Source organism: Mus caroli, chromosome 1 (genome assembly GCF_900094665.2).
Source record: "Mus caroli chromosome 1, CAROLI_EIJ_v1.1, whole genome shotgun sequence".
In the NCBI taxonomy this organism is placed as follows: Eukaryota; Metazoa; Chordata; class Mammalia; order Rodentia; family Muridae; genus Mus; species Mus caroli.
The window spans coordinates 83493900-83520333 of NC_034570.1; the positions used below are offsets into that span (position 1 = coordinate 83493900).

General features: G+C 48.0%; 1 protein-coding gene across 28 annotated transcripts in view; it reads left to right on the forward strand.

Moving 5' to 3' along the window:
- Lrrfip1 (LRR binding FLII interacting protein 1) overlaps nucleotides 1-26434 on the forward strand; it is a 129169-nt gene that overhangs the window by 34531 nt on the left and 68204 nt on the right. For 7 of the 28 annotated variants that reach the window (XM_021157842.2, XM_021157849.2, XM_021157866.2 and 4 more), the window contains exon 1: nucleotides 19229-19509. The exons of the other annotated variants lie outside the window; for them this stretch is intronic. In XM_021157842.2, the coding sequence (XP_021013501.1) occupies nucleotides 19444-19509 (66 nt within the window). In that variant the 5' untranslated portion in view covers nucleotides 19229-19443. Of the gene's footprint in view, nucleotides 1-19228; nucleotides 19510-26434 lie in introns of those variants that run through there. 28 annotated transcript variants of the gene reach the window in all.

The following is a 26434-nucleotide window of genomic DNA, read 5'->3' on the forward strand; positions in this document are numbered from 1 at the left end:
TATAAGCCCATGGGGGCCATTTTCATTCAAACCACCATATAGGGTATTTTTTTTTAAAGATTTACTTTATATTTAATTATGTATATGGGGGGGAGGCAGGCAGGGTATGTTCAACCAAGTGCAAGTACCTGCCCAGTCCAGAAGAGGACATCCTATTCTCTGGAGCAGACATTATAGGCTTGTAACTTCCCTGACGTGGCTGCTGGGAACCGAATGTAGGTCCTTTGCAAGAATAGCATGTGGTCTTAACCACTGGGCCATCCTTCCAGCCCCTGTTGTTTTTGAGACAAGGTCTCAGTCCGTAGCCCTGACTTGCCTCAAACTCATAGTAATTCCCCTGCCTGTGCTTCCTGAGTGCCAAGATTGGAAGTACAGATTACCATGGCCAGCCTTCAAGTAGTATTTCAAACTTGGTTTCCTTCTGATGAGGGTGAGAAGATAAACACTTTACTGTCTATTGAAATAGATCCTACAGAGGCCTAAAAGTGGAGGTCACCTGTTTTCAAATATCCCTTTAGATTAGAGTCTAATCATAATCTCTCAGACATCCACTTTTGTGCTTTAAGTTTTGCCATGGAGATTTTAAGGCTCAGTGTTTTTAATAAATAGCTTCAGTTTTTCAGTTCCCCCTAAAACATGATGAAATTCTCCCATAATAAAAGGGAAGTGCTCCAGAGACTATGACAGCCTGGACAGCACAGGGCTGAACACGGGGGTGGGGGGTGGGGAGGGGGGTGGGGGGTGGGGTGGTCCTAAAGCTAAAAGGAGAAGTAGACAGGCGTCCCCAGTCCTAACCTGATGCAATCTCCAATTGATAATCACTTGCAAATGAAGACTTAGTTTTCTCCACCGGAGTCTCTGGGGGGAAATGAACCACTTTTCATGGCAGGCTACATGCCCAGCAGGAGATGCCCACAGAGAAGGAACTCAGTGTCAGATCTGCAAGCCCCTTGTCTCAAAATTCATGTCAGGGCTATTCCTCTTTTAATTATCCTATTTTTAAATTTTTTTGTTTAATATATATCTTTCTTCTCTCTTCTTACCTTATAGGTCCTTTGCATATAAATTATAGCTTCCAGTTTAATGTCTTTTTTAAATGGGATTCCTGAGTGCGTTGTGTAAATGAATGGGGCTCTGCTTCTTGTGCCTTATCTTGGGTTCTTTTCCTTCTCTTTGTTTTGCCCGATTCTCATGGCTTAGTTTTTGTTTTATCTGATTGTATTACATTAATTTTATTATTATCCCACAAAAACCTGTTTGTTTTCTAATGAGAGACAGAAAGGAGGTAGATCCGGATGGGAGAGGAGCTAAGGAGAAGCTGGGAGGAGTAGTGGGAGGAGCTGGGAGGAGGAGCTGGGAGGAGGAGTGAGAGATGCTGGGAGGATTAGTGGGAGATGCTGGGAGGAGTAGAGGGAGGAGCTAGAAGGAGGAGAAGGAGCTGGGAGGAGTAGTAGGAGGATCCGAGAGAAGGAATAGAGGGAGGTGACACCATAATCAGGATATAGTATGTGAAAAAAATCTATTTTCAATAAAAAGGGAAAAGGGGACATGTTCAAACTCTTGGATGAGAGGCAGACTGATTGACACATGAGTTACTCTCCATGATACAGTGAGGGTGGGATCACATCCCTGCCATCAATGGCTCTGACATGAATCTGTTGATCTGTCACCAAGTTACCCAGCTATGAGTAGGTCTTCTGTCATACAAATATGATTGAATTGTTATACATTACTGTGGAAAAGGGAAATCTCCAGACTCACTCTCCATGAAATTATCCACTAGCAGTCATTGTAGACCTTTCTGCCAAGGTCTGAGAGTCCCCAGGACAATGATGGGCAGCCCTGGCAGAGCTCAGCATAGCAAGGCAAACTCTTCAGTGACACAAGGGGAGCTGGACTGAGCCCTGTTCTCTAGGTCACACCCTTCAAAGGCTCCAGATAGAGCCTTCTCCAGCTCCCACTCCCACACTGCTTAGACCCCACCAGGAAGGGGAATACTTGTCTCCGGTCATGGTGTATACCTTGGCTATCAGTTACTCAATAATGGTTTTCCTTAGTTCTTGGCTTCTCAAAGGAAGGAATTTGACTTAGAGACACAGATATGAAGCACAAGACTGTTTAGCAGAGCAAAGTGATAGTCCACTTTAGAGAGATTAGAGCAGTCAGACCCTAACCCTGGGGAGCAAGCTTATGTGTTGTGTATTTACAAGAAGTTATTTTTTGTTTGTTTGTTTTTGTTTTTGTTTTCCGAGACAGTGTTTCTCTGTATAGCCCTGACTGTCCTGGAACTCACTTTGTAGNCCGCCTGCCTCTGCCTCCCGAGTGCTGGGATTAAAGTCGTGTGCCACCACGCCTGATTTACAAGAAGTTCTTTACTTATTTACTTGTGTTGCATTATTTTATGTGCAATGCACACATGCACACATGACCCTTCCAGAGTCACTTCTCTTTCTCCATTCTACCTTCCTTGGGATCAAACTCAGGTCATCAGGCTTGGTGGCAGGTGCCTTTATGGGCTCAGCTACTTCTCTGGCCCCAAAAGAAGTTCCATGACTATTTATAAGTCAGGTGGAATATTCACAAGGTAAGATAATCTTTTCTCCTCCCAAACCATGGTAAACTAGATCTTCCATTTAAGGTATTTCTTCCCATAATCCTTTTGAAAAGCCTCAAAACCACAAAGCAAATCATATTATCCAACTTTTGAGGTCCCTGGCAAATGGGAAAGCATCCGTTGACTGTGTTTCTGATAGAGAAGGAATAGCCTAACTGTAATTTCAAGGATGGTTAACCATAGGGGGCATCCTGACTGACAGGAAGATACAATTTCCTTGGCTCCCTCACATCTGACTTCCTACCTAACCAGAAGACATATATACCAGACTTTCAGCAGCTTTCCTTGGTTTCCTCTCATCTAATTTCTTACCTACTGGCTCTCAGTGTCATTCCTATATCTGTCATTAACATTCAGTGTGATGTGTGACAGTATTTGTGGTAATAATGTCCGTATTTGTCTACTGAATAATTGAACAGGTCGGCTGCATAAGGGAGTGCTTTAGTCATTCTGAGCAGATGGACTAAGACCTGAGGAAAGACACTGGCTGTGGGATGCAGTGGTGTGGTATGAATGGAGAAGCTGCTCTGGGGATGAGCGGAGAGGGAGAAGATGCAGGGGACAGACTGAGAGTAGTCTCCATATCCGCTGCATGTGTGGGCTCTGAGTTGTACCAGCCACAAGTATCACCTCCGCTTTCCTGTGATTAGCCAAGCCTCTGCAGTTGTCTCTACACAGCCTCTTCCTCCTGGTGAGGGGAAGAATAGAGTAGCTACACACAGCCTTCTGAGTTGGTACTGGATAGTAGCACCCTCTGTGCTCCAAGAAAGGTGTGTAGGAAGAAGACCCTGGGAGTGGAGGGATGGGAGCTTGCTTTGGACTTTTGTGGCCTTTGAGATACCTTTGGGACTTCTGGGCCAGGCTGAGGTGCCCGGCTGGCGGGTGCTGAAGCTCCTAGAATTTAGAATTAGGAAAGAAGATCTGCATACAGTGTCATCTAGGCCATGTTCAAAGCAGGGCCATGAGAGCCCAGGGAACAAGAGCAATATAGGAATATACTCCGCAGAGCCCGAAGACTCTGAAGTGCTCCTACCAGAGTGGGCTTGGGAGGCAAAGGCACCTCTGTGCTATCTTTCTTTGTCATGTTCAAAAGCAGGCACGCTGCAAAAAAATACAGGAAGGCTATTCCAAGCCGCTTGCAGGAGTGATTATAGTGATTAGCAGGAAGGCACGATTTTGCAACAATTACTCATAATTTTTCTTGTAATGTGTTTCTGAAACTAGATCTCACACTCTGTCCTAGCTTAGCATGGAATGTGCTGGGTGGTCCTGATTGGCCATGGACTTGTTACATAACAATCCTCCCACCTCCTCCGACGTTGCTAGAGTCAGTCAAACCTACTAAGCACTTCGTTACTAAGCACTTCTGCTCCAAACCCTTCCTCCTCCCCCAACTCCAGCTCTGCGCAGCCTCCCTGCAGTCCAGCCTCCCCCAGAGGGCTCTTCTAACCTGACACTAGAGGGCAGAAGAGAATTGCCCAGCACAGCTTCCTGCTTCCTGCTTCTCACAGCGTTACTCTAGCAACGGGGAGCTCCTGTCGGTTACCTCTCTAGTGTTTCACATCCTCCCACTAACGGTTTTACCAAGACTTGTTGGAGTTTGTACTCAGAGACTGGTCCACACTCCATGCTCCTGGGGTCCAGTTACTCAAGGCTTGTCTCTAGCCTTAGCTGTTTCCAAAACACTGCCTCTGCTTTCCTGGAGCCTTTTGCCTTGGGCAACCAAGCTGCTTGCACCTGCTCGCCTCTTTAAAAATAGCTCCAGGGCTTTCTTGTGCTGACTAGACAGTGGTTGTTACACTGTGTCAGGATTGAAAAGATACACTTAGTAAGTCTCACACTTCACAAGTATGTTTGCCAAAAGTTTGCAAAAGGATTTGGGTGTAACACCGTTTTGTTTTGTAAATTAGAACATTATTCGGAAAGGGCCCCTTCTTCCCTAAGGAGCCAGAAGCATCCTTAACACAGGTGGAAACAGGCAAGTACTAAAAACAGCTGCAGCCTAATTAATTAATTGCAGTTTCCTGTGGTCGGCTTGTTTTTCCTTTTTTCTCTTTCTCAGAGAAGGTTTGGAAGCCTCTGGAAACACACAGGAAAGGTTTTTCCTTCCAATTTTTATTTCTTCTTTTTCATAGAACAGAACGGAGGCAAATGAGCCTTGTATTACATCCCTCTTTTAAAATAAAAAAACATCCTCAAGCTCATGGAAAATATCCGAGAGAAAAGGCAGTGAATGAATCCTACCATTCATCAAAGCCCTCCCTCCCCTCGGGACTCAGGGAAGAAGACCCAGAGGCAGATGGAGGACTCCTAAGTCTTCCAGACAAAACAGGACTGATATGCATGTGAACTCACAGACTGTGGTGGCATGTGGGCCTGCCTAAGTCAAGCCAGACAGGGTCCCAGCGCTGAAGGGCACTCAACCAAGAAGCTCGCTCCAATTGATGCATGTTTGCAAAGGAGTCTCACCGGATATACAAATGACAGTTACGGGGAGGCTCAGTGCCCAGCAGTAGATGGCCAACTCAGAATAAATTCCATGGTGATTTTGCGGATGCTTCCTCTCATGTTGCTTTGGGGCTTCTTCCCCTCCCTCATCTTCTGCCTGTGTATTATGATTTCCAAGTTTGTGTTTTTATGGGTGTTGTTTGGGTGTGTTTGGGGGGTGAGGTGGAGATGTTTCCTGCTCTCTCTTTCTCTCATCTATTTTGGTTTTGCTTGTTTATTTTCTGAAGAGAGAGAGAAGGTATGAAGCTGGATGGATGGGGAGGTTGCATCTATCATAGTCTTATCATAAATGCCATTGCTCTGTGTGTGTGTGTGTTGCCCTATCTATGGCATATGCCTTTGAGACTGGGTTTCTCACTGAATCTGGAGCTAGGCTGGTGACTAGAAAGGGCCAGCAATCCCCCAGTCTCCATGTCCATTAGTGTGGGGTGACAGGCACCCTACAGCTTTGCCTTTTATATAGAGTACGGGACTTGAACTTGAGTCCTCATGCCTGTGTATCGAGCACTTCTGCCCACAGAGCCTTCTCCACACCCCATCATTGCTTAATGAAAGAAGGCAATGTTGATAATCTCTTCCCCTGGCTGGGGATATAGCTCAACATCTTTCACAAACTAGGTAAGGGATGGGGGTCTTCCATCCTTAGTTCTCATCTTCAAGTTAAATTGGCAGTTGCCAATGTGCCACACCAGCTGGCCACGCCCAGTTGGCTGTTATTTCCCTGAATATGCACATGGAGTCTCAGTGAGATTCTGCTTTTGGGGATCAGATGTCCAGAGCCAAGAGGTTGGCTGCCTGCACTCTCTGAGCACTTCTCCCCCACAAGATTTCCTAGTTTTTTCGGTGGCTGATTTCATCTGGAATCAGTTGGGATTCCACCATCCTCCCCCTATTTTCTAGGGGAAACCTTGCCTGGCTTGCCTCTTCCTCTCTTTGTAATGTTAAATAAACAAGAGTGTGCACTTGCTTTTTAAAAATAGTATTCCTTAAATTGTGACGAAATAAGCACAACAAAATTCGACCATCTTTCCCGCATCCATTGTCTTCTTGCACAACTTAAAAAACAGCGGCTTCCTATTTTCTCCTCACCCAGCCTCTGCCCCAACAGTGCCACCTTCTGTCCCCGAGACTCTGACCACCAATGGGACCCTGGCTAGGGTGTGACATAGCATTTTGTGCTGAGCAGAAGAGGGACCCTGGGCTTGATTCCCAACAACCCCAAACCAAAATTAAAAACTTCTCAGAACCACATGTAAGTGCAGCCATGCGATACTTTACAGACAGACCTTAAGGTCCTCGTAGTGTGTACAACTTTGACCTCCAGGTTCCTTTCTAAGGCTAACAGCATCCCGGTCTATGGACCATCTGTTCTTCATCTATCTGTGGATCACACCCATCTACAGCTTTTGCATTTAATGTGACCTCTTTGACATTTTAATGTGGGTTCCTTGCTATTATAGAACCTGATATTGTTAAGCCCCCTCCCTTATTTCTGTTTTATCGCTGTGCATGCCTTATTGAAACTCCTGGAGTTGAATATGCTAAAATTAGAAATTAACAACAACAACAACAAGATATTAAAGAGTTGGGCATTGTGACAACGTTCTGGCCATGCAAGCCTGGTGACCTGAGTTCAGTTCCCCAAACCCACAGTGAAAGGCAGACCCGACTCTACAGTTGTCCCCTAACCTCCATAGACATGCATGGTGTGGCAAGAGCATCTGTCCATGCATATGTGGTGTGATGTGTGTGTGTGTGTGTAGTTTTTGTGTGCATGAGTGTGATGTGTGTTTTAATAATCACAGACCATTAGAATTAAAAATTCAAGTGTTTTCATTTTTTTTCCCAGTCTGAAATGATTATGTCTCTATGTAACCTCCACCCCACCACCCCCTTTGTAAACCTCTGCCAGGCTGGGGAAATGACTCTGTGGATAAAATACTTGCCCAACAAGCGTGAAGATCAGCATATAGATCCCCAGTACCCCTGTAAAGCCATGTGGGTGTGGAGGATCTGGTCCCAGAGCTCTGCAGGTGGAGAGAGAAGCTCCCCCGGGAAGGCTGACCAGCTAGACTGGGTGAGTCTTCCAGCTCTAGGTATGTTGAGAGACCCTGCTTCACTCTGTAACTGAGAAAGACAGTAATGGAGGAAGACATTGGATGTGAGCTCTGGCACTCCACCTACACACATGCACTGATACACACATGCACTGACATACACACATACATGCAAATGTTGTACACAGCATCTGGGCTGTGGGGGTGTCTCTTCACCCGAAGGGGGAAGTTATGAGCTCCTGAGCTCCTGTTACCCAACCTCATTCTTTAGAAACACAGTCATAACTTCTTATCTGGCTGCCGATGTCCAAGAGTGGCCTTTGAGATTGCATCGCCACAAGGAAGTGAGGTGCCTTACCGAAGAAACCAGCACAAAGTTCAGGCCTCTTACTCAAGAAAAACAGTGTGGTTTGTCCACTAGAGCCTGGAGCCTTGACTGCAGCTCATGCTAAAGATCTGTGTGTGTTTCACCAGTTCACAGCACTGCTGGTATTGGGGCTCCCCCAGTTTGGGGATCTGAGCTGAGGGCCAGACAGGAGCCTCACTGGGTGTTGGGGGAATACGATGCAGATTTGTCTGGGACACAGGTTACGACCACATCCTTTGTAAGTTGTGTCTGGTATAATGGACGCAGATTGAATTTCCCTTCAGCTGCTTTGTGCTGGAATAACACAGACCAACTGGCCTCATGTGTACTTATGCCTTGTTATATTTATAACAACAGCTTGTCTGGTCCTTGTAAACCCTGTGAACTAGGTACCATTGTTGTTCCCATTTTACAGACAAGAGAACTGAGGCATACAGAGAGGTCATATAACCTGCCCTGAGCTAGAGATTTCCAGCAAGTGCTGGTGGCCCCAGGATCTATGCACTTTCTTGTGGACCGCAGTGCCCCTCTGCGGAGCACAGAGGCAGCCTAACTTCAACTGTCCAGTGACTCGCCGACTCAAGGGTGGCTCCCTTTCCAAGTTGCTTCAAGTGTTTCTCTTTTACTGTTCAAAATTAGAACTTCACCTTTCAGCAAGAGTGTCTTGTTGAGAGACATGTAATTTGTTTTCTTTCGGGAGCCTGAGTACATGACTCTATCTGCCAGGTCAGCGATTTTAGATGCTGTTTAATTCTGACAGCTCCAAGTCTTGTCCTGCCTTGTAACAGTGCCTACTCTAGCTCTCAAGGCCACTGTGTCCTTCTTGTCCGTAATTGAAGAGTTTCTACTTAAAGAAAAGAGGTTGGGACTCTCAGCAGCTTTAGAACTGTGGCACCAGAGTTCCGAATCTTCTTCCTCAGTAACAAACACTATGGTAAAACTATTAATCCATCCATGAATAATTTATATGTTTACCTATGAATATAAATAATTTATAAATATGATGAACTGCAAATAAAAATCTCAGCTTAGAGGGAGGGTTGGTTAAAGCTTAACAGAGTCTCAACTGAATCTAGAAGAAGAATGCAGCCAAGACATGGCTGCAGAAGAACAGGGAGGATGATTTTCAATTGTATTATAGCTGCTAGGCCCTGCTCAGTCTCTCCTGCCTTTATTCAGACATTTTTGGTGGGCCCTTTACGGCTTCTGGGATGAAGTTCAAGCTCCTGGGCATGAGGAACTGTAAAAAGAGCCACCTAACAGTATCTAAGGGAGTCACAGAAACAGCCAAATGCTCACATCTCTGCATGTACCTAGGGTAGCCTGCTGTTTATCCCGCATTTCCTTTTGGCCGCTGTATGCAGACATTGTCAGTCATAACTTGTTCAGAAACTGAGACACCAGGCTCTGGAAGTAGCCCAGAGCAACGGCAGCCTTCTGGGCTTGAACAATGGCAGCTGCCTGAAAAGGTGCCAGAGCTCCCCCAAGAGCCCCCAAGGCCTATAGAAGCTCACATCCAAACTGATCATGTGACACTGGATTTGTTGCCAGACCTCACCCCCCCACCCCCCCTCCCAACTCTCTCACCTGAGTGTAATCAGGTCCCTGCTCTGTCTGACCCTCCCAGCTGTGCCTTGCTGTCCTCCCAGCTGTGCCTTGCTGTCGGTTAGCATTAACTCTCAGAAAGCAACTGCAGAACAGGACTCCCAAGCCTGACTGCCAAACTCTATGAGGAAGTTTGAGGGCACCCCATAGTCTCTGTTAAGGTGCTGGACTGAATGCTCAGCCTCTGTTCTCCAGTCAGGCCTTGCCTGAGGTGCCAGGAAGCTAAGCCAAAATGTCCGACTCCTCACTCCAATCCTCTCTCTATCAGCCTGCTCCGTGAAATCACATCCTTAACTTCCATGGCCTCAAGACTTGGGAAATCTCAGTTCTCAGCTCCCTACCCTAAGCCACCCCTTGCTGGGTTCTCAGCGAGTTGCTGGCTTTCTGTCTCTTCCTGACAACAGCTTTGCTTTGGAGTCCATACTCCGCGTAGGGTAGAACAGCAGATGTAAATGATGTCTTTTGCCTCTCCACCCAATATAGTTATGTCTAGCCATGGCTGTGCAGGACCCTGGCACCTCTGTAGAGACCAGGGAGTCAATGTCCTCCCACCCTGTGGGTATTTGGAAGTAAATGTGGCTCTCCTCTCTATCAGGGGTTCTCACCTGAAGCCATATCTAGAGACAGTCTGGGTTGCTGTGCTGGGATGGATGGAGCTGCTAACAACAATAACAAGTCTTTTGACCATCAAATGTCAGTAAGGTTGACCTTGGGAAAGCCAGGTGCTCCCCTTATGCTGGCCTCCCCAGAGTTCAACACCCATACAACATGGCTGTGCTCCTGGAACAGGACGCCTGGGAGGGGTGCCTCAGACTCTAAATAGCTGCAGTTAGACAAGATGGTCAGAGGAGATCCTCCATTTGGAAACCCTCCTGTGGGCTCAGGGCCACGCCCTTCCATTATGCAAAGGCAGCTGCCCCAGTGAGCCGGGCAGGCGGAAAGGTGACGTGGACAGGAGTAGCTATTTGATCTCCAGTTTTTCCAGAATTTCCACTCCCGTGCCAAGCATGCCTCTCCAGATGCTGTTCCCTGTCCAAGAGCTCAGGAGGCTCACCTAGAGCCATCATCTTCCAATGGTGAAGTGATTCCCCTCCCTCCGCGCCAAGTTTCCTCCACAGACATCCAGTTCGCAGGAGCCAGAAAGGTACAGGTCAGTGAGTTTTCCGTAGTCTGGTGGTTTTGACTCGTCTAAACTATAATTTCAGGGCTAGAGTGCAAGAGGAATCCTTATGGAGTTGACCGTGGGCTTGCGCTCATAGGAATCTGCTGAAGTGGGCTCAGTCTGTTTTCCTTTGGGGGTAGATTTTAAGGATGCTATTTTAGGTGTGAGAACCTTCAGCTGAAGGCTACACACTTATCTTACTTTTTCTGTAAACCCTTGACTCCATCTTCAGAACCCTTGAAGCTCCTTGGTTGCTATGGATACCCTGTAAAGTCAGATTATAAATGAGCTCCTCCATCTCCGTTGCTTCCTCTCTGAGAAGGGCACTTACCAACCTCGTGTGTAGCCTGGTTGACTTCTACATAGCTCAGGTAGGAAAGATTTCCTCTGTGACCTGGATTTTTAAGGAGAGTCTACATATTTTCTAGATTGTCAAGCTCCTAGGCAGGCAAACTAAATGGGACTTGGACAAACACGTATTACTTCTTTTTTTTTTTTCCCCCTTTTCTTTCTGTTTTGAGATAGTTGTTTTTTATTCCAGCTACAAGTTTTTAACTTCTTGTCCTTGGGTAGTCTATTATCTGATGAACACAACCCTGGGCAGAAAAGCTTGTCTTCCCATGCCACCGTTCCCTGGGGCTGAAATACCTTGAGTGGACTATTCTTTGAGCAGAGATAGCTGCTTTTCCCTCTGCCATCAAGTTGACCTAATGGGCTTTATTTTAGAGCCTGTGCCTATATGGCAGAGAAATACATAGGAGAGTTTAGTAAGGCTTTTTTTCTCAATACTTTGAGAAAAGCATTGCTTGGTATTTACAGTACATTGTATCCATGAAAAGCAGACTTGGCTTTCCTTGGAGGTGTTGATTGGATGTTTGGGTCTTACAGTGAAAGGGAATTATTTCTGTGAGAGCGCTGGCTTGGCTTCAGGGGCCACCAGTCCTGAAGGATGGCTTGGAAGAGCACACTTCACTTCCCACACACTTTGGGGGGGTGGTGAACTTGGAGTGAAATGGTTTAGAAATTATATCGGTGGCTCCTCCATCATCCCATGCAACTTGATGGACTTGATAGTGCTCCCCAGAAAGGATTCTGCTTCCCAGTACTGGCAATGCAGTGACCCGCTGGCCAGGTCAGATCCCTGCCAACTCTCCATTTCTGACCTTCTGCCCCTCTCCCTGCCCCAACCCCATTCAAGTAGAGCCTTTCTCAGACCTGGTAGCTCCGGTGTCTGTGGCTTTCCTCCTGTCCCTCTGTGGGCTTTCTCTCTCTCTCTTTCTCTCTCTCTCTCTCTCTCTCTCTCTCTCTCTCTCTCACTCTTCCCTACAATCCCAGCTCTATCTTTTCTTACTCTCAGCTTTCAAACAGACTCAAGTCTCTTCCATCCTTAAGAAACTATGGAACCGGGGACTGGGGAAACAGCTCCGCAGTTAAGAGCACTGGCTGCTCTTGCAGAAGACATGGGTTTGATCCCTAGCACCTACATGGTGGCTCACAGCCATCCATAATTCCAGTGTCAGGATATATGACACCCTCTTCTGGCTTCTTCAAGTGACAGGGACACATGTAGTCCATAGCCATCCACATAGCCAATATACCTACATAAAATACATTTTAGAAAACCCTCCCTCTAGCCCTGCCTCTCTCCCAGGCTTCAGTCCTAGGCTCTAACAGCAGACCGTGGTAATCATTGTTTTTCTATTTGCAGATTAAAGGCTTTCTCAACTTTGTTCTCTCTGCTTCCAGGAGACACTTCTGTTTTCGGTTTAACTACCCCTTCTCTGCCTTGGCTTGTTCCTTAGCCATTAAATGTGGGAGTTCCAAATTACTCTTCTCATTTCATCACTGGCCAGTCACTGTCGTCACCTTTGACTGGCTGGTGCTTTGTGCTAACGTATAAAAGTTTCTGTTTCCTCTTTCAGAGAGAGAGAGAGAGAGAGAGAGAGAGAGAGAGAGAGAGAGAGAGAGAGAGAACAACAGAACAAAATACTTAAAGATCAAGGAACTGGATGAACATGGTGACTCACATCTGTAATCCCAGCTCTGTGGTGCCTAAGGCAGAATGATTTCCACAAGTTCAAAGCCAGCATAAGCCATGTAGTTGCAGGCTAGTCCCCTAGGCTATACCATGTCTGAAGAAAAAGGGAAAAAAATCTAAGAGTTCACAATAACCTATGAAAAACCTCCCTTTTATTAGGAACACATCCATCTGTCCATCTGTCCTTCTGTCCACCTATATATCATCTATGAAATGACGTGATGTTCTGTAGGGTCTCAAACTCAGGTTTCTGCGTCAGATGCATGAAAGAGGGGATGAAAGGGAGGAGGCCGTGACTACTCCCAAGGTCCAGGGAAGATTTATATTATAGATACAAGGGAGAGCATGGCCAGAGGCAGAGACACCTGGGAGAGTCCGGAGTGAGCAGGACCCTGAGGCTGACCAGTGAGAGACAGGGGAGAGGGGAAGGGAGAAGTGGGAGCCTGGGAAGGTAAACAACAGACAAAAAGGACTAGGTAACCAACATGGCTGGATCATCTAGTGAAGGGCGGCTCTAGGAGGGCAGCCCAGTCCCTGGGCTGGGGAAGTTTAGAGTAAGGGGTAGGGTATGCCAGCTATACCCTGTAACACATAGGGACTGAGGGATGCTGGGAGATCCTGGCAGCCTGGTCCACTTTGATATGTGAAATAGGCATCTTAGCCATTTATCCTAGGTTTGAGACCTAACATGTTCCAAACAATGAAAAGATGAAGCCGTTACCGAGGAACCCACTGCAGCCTGTTTGGGGGAGGGGCTAAATTAACACTGAGGCACAGGGTAGCCTGAGCTTGCATGAAGCCCAGCCCAAGAGCTGGTTGGCACGCTAGCAGCCAGCTTGCTGTGGTTCTCTAGTTCTTCAGTTCTAGAAACATCTGTCCACTGGAGATGGCCAGGAGCATGGGTCATAGGCTAAGTGTACTTTAGTCTGTGTGGGGTGCTGGCTTGGGGTACTACTCATTTCAGACAGCACGTGGAAGGAGCCCATTCTCCCATTCAATGGTACTACTAGCAATGTCCCTAGTATTCTCGGGAGATTTCGCTTCCACTCTTACCGTAGCATGTTCACTGCCATGCCAACAGCTTTAGATAGGTAGTGGGTTATGTTGGGGACCCTTCCCCACACAAGCCTGTGTCTGGTGGGGTGACAATCTGTAAGAGGTGAAGAATGAAACTCAGCCCAGTACCATCTTTGCAGGTGCTGGGTGATAGATACATAGCCTTCCAGACACTGAAGGTTTACATTTCTTATACATTTAAGGACTTGTGACCTGTGACCTTATGATAAGAATGAATTCTACTGGCTGATAGACAGAACTCAAGCCTGGAGGCTAGAGGATGGATCTGTGACAAGCTTAGGAATAGATTTATTGGCGGAGGATGCAAAGCATATGGGGTGTCTTTCATAGGGATGGATTCCTATTGACTGCAGGATCTGGGCCTAATGATGCTCAGGATGTTGGGGGGATTCGGGTAGAGGCTGAGAGTCACCAAGTTGATGGACCACTTTCCCAGGTGACTAGGCGTCATTCATTTCCTTCCGATGAAGAATATAGGCCCGCGTGATTGACAGTCCAGGTTTCTCCAGTGCCTTTTCTAAGCTGTGCTTTCTACAGGTTTACTGGTTCAAGTTAAGTTCAGGGAGACAGCCAAGGACTCACTGAGTCTGATGAATGACTGCTCCCAAGTGAGGTCCTGTAGGTGTCTGGCATGAGTTACCTCTGTGTTGGGGGTCACCTCTGTGTCATACAGCATGTTGGGCTTGTGCCATGATAAGATATTCAGGACTTACAGCAAGGATCTGGATTTGAAACCTGGCTCCCCATGTCTGTGGACCAGTCAAACCCCTTGTATATAATAGTAACTTTTATTCTTCTGTATTTATTGTGATCTCCAAGGCTTACTGCCTCAGTCTGGTAACCTAGGCCTAGTCCTGGAAGCTTCTAGCCTCCGTATAATCTAATCTAGGCCTAGAATGTTTTCTACCTCTGAGATTTTACTGCTGAATAAACTCACCCTTTCTTGTTGTTTCTGAACTTGGACTGACTGGCTCAACTCAGCTGTTCTGGCTCAAACCCCTCTCCAAACTGACTCAATCTGGCTTCTCTTTTAGCTCTGCTTGCCTCAGACTAACTCTAGCAATCTGTTCTAATCTTCTGGCTTCCTCTCATTCTCTGGCTCGTTCTATCTTCACCTGTGTCTAGCTTGTTCTCTCTGCAGCCTGTCTCTGTAAAACTCTCCCAGTAAAACTGCCTCCTTCCCTCTCTCTGCACTGGAATTGGGCATGTCCTATTTTTCTCTGATTCCTCACTCTGTCACATAATTTAGATATCACTTTCAAACATGGGGCTTACCTCTCCAAACCAACTTTACTTCATTGTTTGGGGTTAAAGGTGAATGCCAAGGGCATGTCTGTATTCCAGCCAGAGGGATTAAAGGTGTGTGCTAAAGGCTGAGCCACACCATAACTAGAAACAGGTATTTTCAGTAAGTAAAACAGTCTTGGGGTTCCCGGTGTGATTAAATATCCCGCAACACTTCAGTAAACCTCAGTGTTTTGCAAACAGAAGGCATCACACCAAGCCTGGGTGATGGCCTAAACCCCAGTTATTATAGCATATAATCCCAGCTATGGCTTCTAGGGAATTGTCTAAGGATCCAAACAAAGCAAGAACATATATGTAAACCCGTTGTGTGTGCAAGCCATTGGAGGTGTTTGCTCTTTGCCCATTGTCGATGGGGCTGGTGATTCATGTCTGCGAAAAATAAGCACCGGGGTTGTGATGGTGAGAAATTATTTTAAGTTGGTTACCTGATTAATGGGAGCAGAGAGCCACCGTGCCTTGCCTTTGCCTCTTTCTGTGGTCACCCTGCAGCCCAAACCACAGAGGAAGACAAAGCTAGGGAGCCTAGCAACAGATGCCAGGGAGACAGAGTAAACGGGGCTTGGGTGGGGCCCCAGTCTGGCTCACTCTGTGGCTGAGCTGTGATCCTTATGGCCGACCAACAATGCAGGCCATTGTTTTTACCATTTGTTCTGTTCTCAGGAGTTCTTTATTAGGTTCCTGGACATGATCTTGTGCACCTGAGAACTCACGTTGAGACTCCAGACATTTATTTTTCTCTGAGATCACAGAGGACACACCCACACCATACACACAGACACATACCAATCCCCCCACATACACGACACACACATACCACACACATACACCACACACAGATACAACATACACACCCACACAATACACTCATATGTACATCACTTCGTACATACATGCCATGTACACATATACCACACACATACATACCACACACACACACCAGTCACACATGCATACACCATACACATATCACATACATGCATACCTCATACACACACAACACACAAACAAACACAACATGTATATATACAACACACATATAACACACACATATACACATACCCACACATACACCATAAGCATGCTAGGGACATATCTTTCCTAAAACCTACTGTGTGCTCACAGAAAGAGATACAGGGCCTAATCCCAGCACTCCAGAGGCAGAGGCAGGCAGATTTCTGAGTTCAAGGCCAGCCTGGTCTACAAAGTGAGTTCCAGGACAGCCAGGGCTATATGGAGAAACCTTGTCTCGAAAAACAAAAACAAACAAACAAACAAACAAAGAGATACAGGGCTTAAATAGTATCACCAAGACAAATTTGTGAGCTCACAGGTCGGTCAGGGCCTGGCCATATGGAAGGGGCTGCAAATGCAAAGCCAGCTTATTAGAAATGGCTGCCTATTGGCCATGTTTACCAAAAGGAGACAACTGAGCTGCATCATCGACCTCAGCTTTTTTATATGAAGACCCTGGGCCCTACAGGGCATGGAGGCACACTCTTGTAATCCCAGCAGTCTAGAAATGGAAACAGGAGAGTCCAGAGTTCAAGGACAGCATTGGCTACATGACACCATCTGAACAGAGGAAAGACAAAGACCTTTGATACCCTCAAGATGTCAGTCCAGTGGGTGAGGCTCCCCTTGCACTTTCAAAGGTGTCCTGGGGCCTCTTGTCTGATGTTTCCTGTGCTTAGGTGGCTTGAGTTTTTCCAAGCAGAGGCTTTCCTATTGCTCTGCCAAGGCACCATTAGAGTTCTGTTGAGGTGAACATTTATGTAGACGCCCATTCTACCGGGTGTCAATTTTCATACCTTCCCACATTCCAGAAGTTTGTAGAGTCCCTTCACACTCATAGCCCTTGCTGTGCCTTGCAAAACATTAAAGAGGCTGATGTTGGAGTGGGAGGCTGTCAAAGAGGGGCATCAGAGAGGGATTGGCATAAGAATTAATGAAAGGCAGTTTGGGGTCTTTACCCTTTGTCAGAACATAGGTTGATTCATTTACTTTTTATTTAGTTTTAAGACAGGGTCAAACTCTGCAGCCCTGTCTGTTTTGGAACTTTATCTGAATACCAGGATGGCCGAGAACTCAGAGAGATGCCTGCCGCTGCCTCCCTAGAACTGGGTGGGATTTTTTTGTTTGTTTGTTTTTGGAGACAGTGTTTCAGGTAGTCAAGGCTGGCTTCAAACTTGGTGTAAAAGCCAAGGTTGGCTTTCAATTCTCAATCCTCCTGCTTCCACTCTCCAAGTAGATTACATGCAAGTGTAACCAGGCCATAGCATTTAGATTTAAATGGCACTGCCAAGGGTCGATAGGAAACATACAGATTTCCAGATTTCTGGAGCTGGGAACCGCCCACATCTGTCACCAAACTGGACAGACTGGGTTCACCTGAGTCAAAATGTGGCACCTGAGAGAGCAGGCAGTTAGGGTGCCAGCTGCCATAACATGTTGCCATTCTGTGGAATCGCAAATCTTTTGTTTTTATCACTATTCTATGGCTGGCGGTGTATCCCAACCCTTGAGGCTAGGAATCTCACTGTCCTGCTCCTTCCACTCCGCCACCCCCCCCCTCCCGGGGTCGGAGGAGTGAGGGGAGAAATTTTCCTTTGCTCTGGCTCAGCCCAGTTCCAGTTCTCAGCCATTTCAGTTTTATGGCCCTGCTTCCTTCTTTCTGTGCGAGAGGAGGCAGCAATGAGTGGGCTGGAAGATTGGAAGGGCCGCTAGGACAGTATAGGGTGATGTTCTTTCCTAGACACCAGGCATAGACAGAGCTTGTTTATGAGCTTGCTAGAAGCCAATGGATACCATGGTTCTGGGGATATGCTCTGCAAATTAATAACAAATCTCTTCAGGCATTGTCTGGGGCATGCAGAGCAAAGCAAGCTGGCCCCCGGGCTGCTGTGGTGGGGAAGTCCCAGGGTTCCACATGGCCAGAGGCTTAGATTCTCCCTATCTAGGTCAGAATACAGTAACCCGACTCTCTCAGGCTGTGTTATTAACTGGATTCCACTCTCACCTGTAAAGTTAGTCCTAGTAAAACTACTTAGACCCCCATAGAAATTCCACAGCCCTTACCGTTACAGTGTTATCCAAAACTATTCTCTCTGATTGATTGAGCTTTGTTTGTAAACCGTAATGCTGAAACCAACTGCTGGGAGCAGGTCTTCTCCTTCCCAGGAGGTTTTCCTCATCTGAAACACTTCACCAAAGCTTGGTACCCATTTTCTTTCAGCCTGCATAGTACTCCTCAAACTAGGCCCCCTTCATCCCTTTGGGCCAGGCCCTCCTGCCCCACAGAACTCGCCTTTCTGTGTCTACTCTCTGGCCTACCCAGTCCTTCGAAGCACTACCCAGAGACCTAGTGCCAGAATGCTGCTGCCCCACATGTGCATAAGCCAGCGCACACTGGTTCCTTGTTACCAAAAAAGTGTGTCAGCCGGGCTCAGATGTGACTGGCTTCTCCAGAATCTTTCTGAAGTCGCCAGACAGAGAAACAAGGCAGGGGGCCCTCTGATTTTCCTTTTGAGCCAGAAGAAGGCTCTTCTAGGGCGGAGAAAACAGGTCACCCAGGTCTGTAGCACAGGCCATGTGCTCCTGTCCATAGCGCACAACACTGGAACCGTCTGGTTGCTTGCCCGCTTGGCTTTAACTTTAAATCAGGGGTCCTCCTGCTCAGTGGACGTGGAAGGCGCGTGCTGCGAGTCAGGTCACTGTCCAGCGTGGAGACTAGGTCCTCGACGCTCCCTATCGGATCGCAGCTGTCACCTCGGCTTGATGCTCGCTCCTGTCCAGCGTGGTCATGGGCGGTAGCTTTGTGGTCCCCAAAGCCGCGCCGGCCCGGAAGACAGTAGTGACGGGCGCAGCTGCGCTCTGGCAGAGGCTCATGCGGTGTGGTTCCAGCTAAAGCCACGCGTGTCCTAACCGAAGGCGTGCCTCCCTAGGCCTGGGCTGGTCTCCCGCGCTGACTCAGCTGGGGACGGCCAGGGCGTGGCCAAGGGTGGGGTCCCCAGGGTCTTTCCCTCAGTCTTTCCGGTGTCTGCCGCAGGGACTGGGTGGTGATTGATGGCACAGCAGCTTGCTGGCCAGGAGCGGTCTGGAGGGGAGGGAGGCGGTTCCGGAGGCTCTGAGGCGGTGCAAGAGGAGGAGCGTGGGTGGGGCCACGGAGGAGGAGCTGGGGTCCCGGGTAGGCGGGCCCGAGTGGACCTCATGGTAGGAGTGCTTTGGCTGAAAGTGCCATCGTGGGTGAAGCCGACGACTAAAGTGGCAGAATGTGGCTGCGAGGAAGGAAAGTTGGAAGCAGAGGGACACAGGCTGGGTGGAACCATAGAGGAAGGGGTACAACCCCCTGGAAAGAGCGCGGGAAAGGGGCTGGGAAGGAAGGAGAGGCGGGCATAGTGTGGGTGGGGCGTGGGGAGAGGCTGGGCGGGGCTGGGGCGGAGTATGCCCCCGGCTCCTCTCTTGCCACCCCCGCCCCCGGCCGGGAGCCACCTGCGCCCCGCCCCGCCGGCCGCACCCCAGCTAGGGAACCTCGGAGTTGGGCGTCTGAGCTTCGTGTGCGCCCAGGGGATCGTTGAAAGTTCTGCTTCTGCCTGGTCGGCTTTCCTGGATCTCAGAATGTGGCCTCACTGAGAACCCTCTGCCTGTGGACTAGGGAGCGGGTCTTCCACGCGAACTCTTGGGTGGGAAGTTGGTCTGCACTTCGGCAACATGACCAGCCCAGAGGGCGCGCAAAACAAGGAAATCGACTGTCTGAGTCCAGAGGCGCAAAAACTGGTAAGAGGGAGACATGATTCAGACCTGTGCCTGCCAGCAACCGCAGCCTGGGTCCCTCCGTTGGCTCAAAGGTCAAGGGCAGTGGCCCCTTCAGCTACCGTGGTGCTGCTGGAGTAGAGGCGAGTGGGCTTGGGCCACTCGAAAATCCTGATATAGGGCAGCTCCTGCCTACCATCAGGTGGTTGGCTGAGTGTAAGGTGTCCGTAGGCGGAGCTCTGAAAAGTACATTTTATGCTCCAATGTTCCTCTCAAGGACGAAAAGGAGAGTGGGCTCTCCCTCCGCCCCTAGTGATGGTCTTTAGGCAGGCTTTGCCCAGCTGGCTGGCTCTGGCCAGGACCCAACCGAGGTCTGAGATCTGAGGGTGGTGTAGAGTTTCACAGGGAACTGCTGGTTTGGTGTTTTACCGAGTACAGCACCTGGGTCCTCATCCAGCCGCACCACCTTGCCTTGAGTGGCTTGGAGGGTTTACAGGTTCTTGATCTCAGGAGCACCTCCCTCTAGGATCCAGGGCTCCAGAGCCACTTTGGCGGGTGCTAGGAGCCTCTTGTGTCTGGGCAAGGTGCTTACGCATGTTTCACTTCCCGAACTTGTGTCGGGACAGTGGATGAGGACGGTGATTGAAAATTGGGCACCGGGGAGTTGGGGGATATTTGGTTGTTACACCCTGTGTAGTTTATAGTTTTGGGGTCTGGGAGTTCAGGCAGGATCCATAACCCAAACTAGCCTTGATCTCAGGATTCTCATATCTCAACCCTTCCACTATTGGGCTTACAAGCCTGCATCCCCCCCCCCACCTTATCCATGGCTGTGGTTGCTTATTAGTGGGAATATTTCAAAGTAAATTGTACTCTGTGAAACCATGTATTTTATGGAGTTAATACCAGAGAGAGAGGGAGACCCAAGGTTCCCATTTTAGCAGGCTTTTGTGAGACCTTGATAAAAACGTGAGCCTCAGTCACTCATTCTCCAGGTAGGAGTTAATCCTGTAGTTGGTCTTTAAGGAAGACTAGTTGAGGTAAGGCTGCTCTGACTGGGGGAGCTTCCTCCAAGTGCTAGGAAGGCTAAGTAAACTTTTATTCCAATGACAGACTTGTAAAATGTCAGTTCCTTGCTGAGAATTGCTGGGCTTTTTTCCCCTGTCTGTTTTAAAATGTTTATTCTATGTCCCTACTTAAACTTTGGCAGTCAAGGAGGCTTTTGGAGCTGTAACCTGTAGGCCTAGGGAGGGAACCTGCAGGGCCACTTTGGAGCCCTCTTAAGGGAGGCTCAGGGAGGAGAGAAAGCTTCTGAGACAGGAGTGTTCAGAACAGAGGCCCAGGCAGACCATAGAAGGCAAGCAGCAGGAGGAAGTCAGCCCTGGGCTGGTTCTAGCGGACAGGAACCAAGTGCCTGCATCCTGGGCAAAGGAAGGAGAAACACCAAACCCTGAGAACAGGGATATAAAGAAGATGAGGAGGGGCCCAAGAGGTGGGAATCCACTTCCAACTCCAAGATACCAGCCACAGGTCCCCCTACTCAACATTTGGAGCCTGCCTGGGATCCAGGCAAGATACTGTAGCCCAGCAGTAAGAGGATGGAAGCAGTGTTCATTCAGCCTAGCGCTCATCGGGCTAATCAGTCCTCTTCCAGAATCCAGGAAGCACAGAGTGCTGAATAGTTTGTGAGTGTTTACATGTAAGGCTATGGCCGAATTCATCTAGCAATGAGCCCTGCCCTGCCCCAGATGAGCTTATTTTTAGTCTTTCCTTCTCTCTCTCTTAATGTAATATAACCTTCACACACTGCTCTGTAGCCCTCTCTGTGCATCTGATGGAGGCCCGATACCTAACAAAAAGATGGTCTAAAATCTAACAACGCTGGATTCTTGAACGCTTTTAGTTCCAGAAGATTCTAGAAGGAAATTATGAATCTTTAAGAGGTTTACAAAACAGTAGCAAAAGTTTGTTAAAAGAACACAGAAAAAGAAACACAGTGTGGCCCCTGTTTATGAGGCTAATGGCCTTCTGGGCAGGAAGTGTCCAGGGCATGACAATGGCCGGTGTGTTAGAAGGGGGGCCACCCAGCTGCCGTGGACCCTGGGTTGAGCATGTTGCTGGAGGCCAGCAGAGGTGGTTACAGAATGGCTTTTGTGTTCTTCAGTAAGTGGCCCTGGCTTGTAGGAGCAGGGGCGTCTCTAGTGGATGAGGGCCGGGTTGAATAGTTGTGAGAGGACCATGAGGGTAAGAGGAAACAGACAGACAGCTTGGTCTCCTCAGTCTAAGACAATGGGCAAGACTGGAGCAGAGTGTGATGGTGCAGGGCTGGACACCTGCAACCCTGGCCCTCAGAGGCTGCTCTGAAGGAACTCCAGTTCTAGGCTAGCCTGGACTATCTAGCAAGAGCCTGCTTCAAAACAAACATACAGGGGTTGAGAATATAATTCAGAGCTGGAGTGTTTACCTAACACTGTGTTCAAGGCCTCAGCATCACAAAGGAAAAAGGAGGGCTCTGAGAAAGCAGAATTGAAGGGGTGCTAAGCAGGTCTGCTGGTGAGAAGTCTCAGAGGCTCAGCATCCACAGAGGAAACTGGCGTTCAGTTTGTTTGTGTTTGTTTAATCTTACATGTATGGGTGTTATGGCTGCATGGTTGTCTGTGCCCAACTTGCCTTCCTGATCCAAGTGAAGACCAGAAGAGGGCTTCAGATCCCTTGATGTTATACACTGCAAGCTGTGTAGGTGCTGGGAATTGAATCCCTGTCCTTGGGAAAGGCAGCCAGTGGTAACTAAGCCATGTCTCCAGCCCCAAAGTGGCATTTCTTCAACTTCCGGAACTTCTCTGAGTCACTCGGGTTGTGTCACCTCTGGTCTCTTTCCACACACTGATGAGCACCTACCCTGAAAGAGGCTGGCCAGTCCATACCAGGGCCAGGATGCAGATAGAGGGGTAAAAGTTAGCCCTGTCTGTCATGCTCACACATGGCTGAATGCAGGCAGGCTGTGACCGTAGCCCTGCACAGAGCATGAACTTACTATAACTCAGTCACAGGGCTTTGTAAGTGACCTTGTGTCACAGTGGAGCCCCTCTCACAGGATCCTGTACCCCACACAATCCGAAGGTCCTGAAACCTGGAGTATGGACTGACATTTTAAATGTGTTGTTTCTCCATGTAAAGATAAAAATAGTGAGCTCTTTCCTTTTGAGTTGTAGGTCTGAGGCCATTTGCCTCATTTTTCTAGCCTGACTAGAAAACTGTGTCATTGACCCAAACATGTTTGCACTCTTCCTCCCAACCCCTCCCCTCCCCCCCCTCTCACTCTGTGTCTCAGTCTCTCTGTTGTCTCTGTTTCTCTCACACATACTCTTTGCTTTGTCTGTCTGTGTCTCTCTTTGTGTGTCTCTGTTTCTCTGTGTGTCTGTGTCTGTCTCTGTTTCTCTTTGACTCTCTGTGTCTCTCTGACTCTGTTTCTTGCTCATATGTCAAACAATCGCTTCACCTAAACGGCCCCAGCCCCAGATCCTCAGCTCTGTTGATTTCGGCTGCCTCGTTGGCCTAAGTGATTAAAGATCACAAATTGCTGACAGCATCTCGGATTCTTCCTTTATGGAGCCTTTGCTTCCTGTCACTGCTCCTGCTTCCCATCTTGTCATTTTGGGTCCAAAGGCACCTCTCAGCCACTGCTGCCAACCGATGGAGGTTGACTTTGAGAGACTTGTACTTGAGACTGAATTCATGGGCCTCCTGGCTGGGGAAGCACAGAGATCTGAAAGCCCCGAGATCAGTCACCGGCTCCCACAGTACTGGCCAGGGCACAGGTCAGCTCCCCGTCATTGCTGGGAACTGGACTTATCCCAGTCCAGAGGTCACAGCTACCAGGCTCTTCCAATATCAGCTCCTGAGCTCAAACCTCTCAGTACAGGAGACCAGAAAATGCAGCAGCAAAGACCTTGAGCTAAAGATGGAAACAAGTGTCTTTTCAAGTAGTATCATCCTTTGGTGACAATGGAGTCTGAATTTCCCTTTTTCTCTAGGTTAGTTTCTGTTCAGTCTTAACAGCGGTTACATAGCGGAAGTCTCCTTTGACTCGAGGTTCAGCCCCCACCTACCCCGGTGAGAGCAGGAAACTGAGTTATTTCTGGTGGCCATTTCTTAGTGCAGCTGATTGATGTTGAACCTGCTTAGAGTGAGATACTTGCTCTCAAGCAGAAGCAAGCGCGTCAGGCCTTGGTACCACATTGGCTCCTCAAAAGGTAATGCTCAGAGCGGAACAGCTTATCCCAGAAAAATCAGCCTCAGTGAGTCAGCACTGAAGCCTTTTGTGACCCGTTACTCAGATGCCAGAATTCCCAAAATTCCACTCAATTTAAAGGATTAACCGTAGAGCTCAGAGCCCTGTTCATCAGCTGTGGGAAAGGGAGGGCTTTATTACCTGACTGCCTTTACCAGGGGCCAGCAGTTCTGGCTTGTGTTTTACAGAAGTTAGCTTACCTTTATAGGATGGGCTTACTGGACTTATTGCAATAGTAGCTATATAGTTGAGTGGATTTACATCTGTCTCTCAGATTGAACCCAACATTAGTGTGACTACACCCAAGAAGTAACTCAGAATTGCCAGGTGATTGCTGACCACTGCAGTAGTCACTTGCCCCAGGAGCAAATTCCACAACAGCTGATAAAGGCAGAGACAACACAAAAACAATTAAACTCTCTCCTTGCCGGTGTGCATTCCGTGGTTGGTTTATTTCCCTTAAATCTAAAGTATGGCCACTTTGTAATAAAGAAGCAACGCAGCTGGGCTGTGCTGTCACATGCTTTTGATCGCAGCACTTGGGAGGCAGAAGCAGGTGGATCTCTAGGAATTCAAGGTCAGCCTGGTCTACAGTCTTGAGTTCCCAGACAGCCAAGGCTACAGAGGGAAACCCTGTGTCGGAAAAGCCGTAAAAGAAGGAATTCACCTTAAGTCATGGGAGGAGAGTTTACTTTTAATGGAGACTTGCTTGTCTAGTGGAAATATTTTTCAAAATAGCAGTTCTTTTTATTGTTTTAACGAGTATTTTTTAAAAGCATTTTTACTATTTAATTATGTGTATATGTATGTGTGGGTATAAGCATTGTGTGTGCGAGTGCAGGATGCCAGGAGACATCAGGTCTTTTGGAGCTGTAGTTACAGGTGTCTGTGAGGGTCTCTTCACCCTCTCAGCCTAATGTGGGGACTGGATCCAAACTCTAGTCCTCTGTGACTTTTTTGGCCAGGCTGGGGGTGGATCATACCTTTAATCCCAGCACTTGGGAGGCAGAAGCAGATAGATCTTTGTGAGTTTGAGGCCAGCCTGGTCTGCAGATGGAGTTCCAGGACAGCCAGGGCTACACAGAGAAACCCTGTCTCAGGAAAACAAACAAACAACAATGTGTGTGTGTATGTGTGTGTGTGTGTGTATATATATGTGTGTGTGTGTGATATTTTTATTATTTCACTGGAGGGGGATGGAGATGTGTGCTACAGCATATGTACAGAGGCCAGAGGACAACTGTGTAAACTACCCCCATCACATGGGTCCAGAGACCAACCTCAGACCACCAGGCTTTCATGCTAAGTACCTTTATCCACAGAGCCATCCTGGTGATCCACCATTTTTATTTTATTTTATTTTATTTTATTTTACTTTTTAGGACACAGGTTTGTACTATGTGGGCCTGACGTTCTTCATAGTTGTGATCCTCCTGTTTCACTTCCTGAGTGCTGGGATCGTATTGCAGATAAAGGCCATCATATTAGGTCCACAACATCAGTTCAGATCCGTGTGTGTGTGTGTGTGTGTGTGAGAGAGAGAGAGAGAGAGAGAGAGAGAGAGAGAGATTGATTGATCACCCTTTACAGGAATGCACAGGTAGATGCAGCTTTAGAAATTACTGAGAATTTTCCTAGAGGAAGAAGGCTGAGTGGGTGCGAGGTGGAGGTGGAGTGCACCTTTCCGTTGTGTAACCTCCCCAGGGCCACTATGTGTCTCTTGCACTGCTGAACTTCGTGTGAACTGCCTTCGTGTGTCTCTCCCTCCATCAGTAGCTGTCATAGAAGACACTCCATAAGTCGTAAAAGTAGCTAAATTTACTAGGCCCCCTGCTGAATCAGCCTGGTGGAGTGTCAGCCATTACTACATAGGAGTAGACCGTTAGCTATCTCCAATTTACAGATAAGGAGCAAATGGGGACTGAGGAAGTCAGGAGGCTTGCTGAGCCCCATCCGACAGGGGGTGGAGGAGTCAGACCCCTGGTCAGCTGGCTTGAAACTAGTGCTGACTGTGGCACCACTGTATACAGCCTGCTTCAGGCTAGCCTGGCAGGGAGCAGACATGTCACCATTTGCCTCCACTGCAGTTGCTGTCACCACTGACATCAGCTTCTCTCAGCTGTGGGGTTCCATCACTCAGGTACACCCACTCCTGTGTTTGCTTGCTTTTATTTTTTTTAATTTAATTAATTTATTGTTTTACTTATTCACTTTATATCCCCGCTCACTGCCCGCCCCAGTCACCCCTCCCAAACACAATCCTTCCTCCTCCCCGCTCCCCTTCTTCTCTGTGTGGGTGACCCCCCACCCCCACACACTCCTTTTTTGACACCAGGTCTCATATAGCTGACAAGATTTCCTGATCCTCCCACTTCTGGCCCCGGAGTGTTGGGATTACAGGCATGTGATACCACACCCAGGTTATTACCCTTTTCTGTGTCTGGTAATTTTCACAAGGGAGGCTGTTGACTGGACTCTATTTTTCTAACTAAGACAGAGAATAGTGGAAGTGGAAGATTGGTAGGAGCCTCTATTTTGCTTTTTTTTTTTAAGTTATGCTGACATATTAGATGTTACTTGTGAATCTGTTTTATGGGATTGAATGTCAGGCCCTGGTAATGCTGAGGTACACTCCAAGTCCCTGTCAGGCAGGCATCA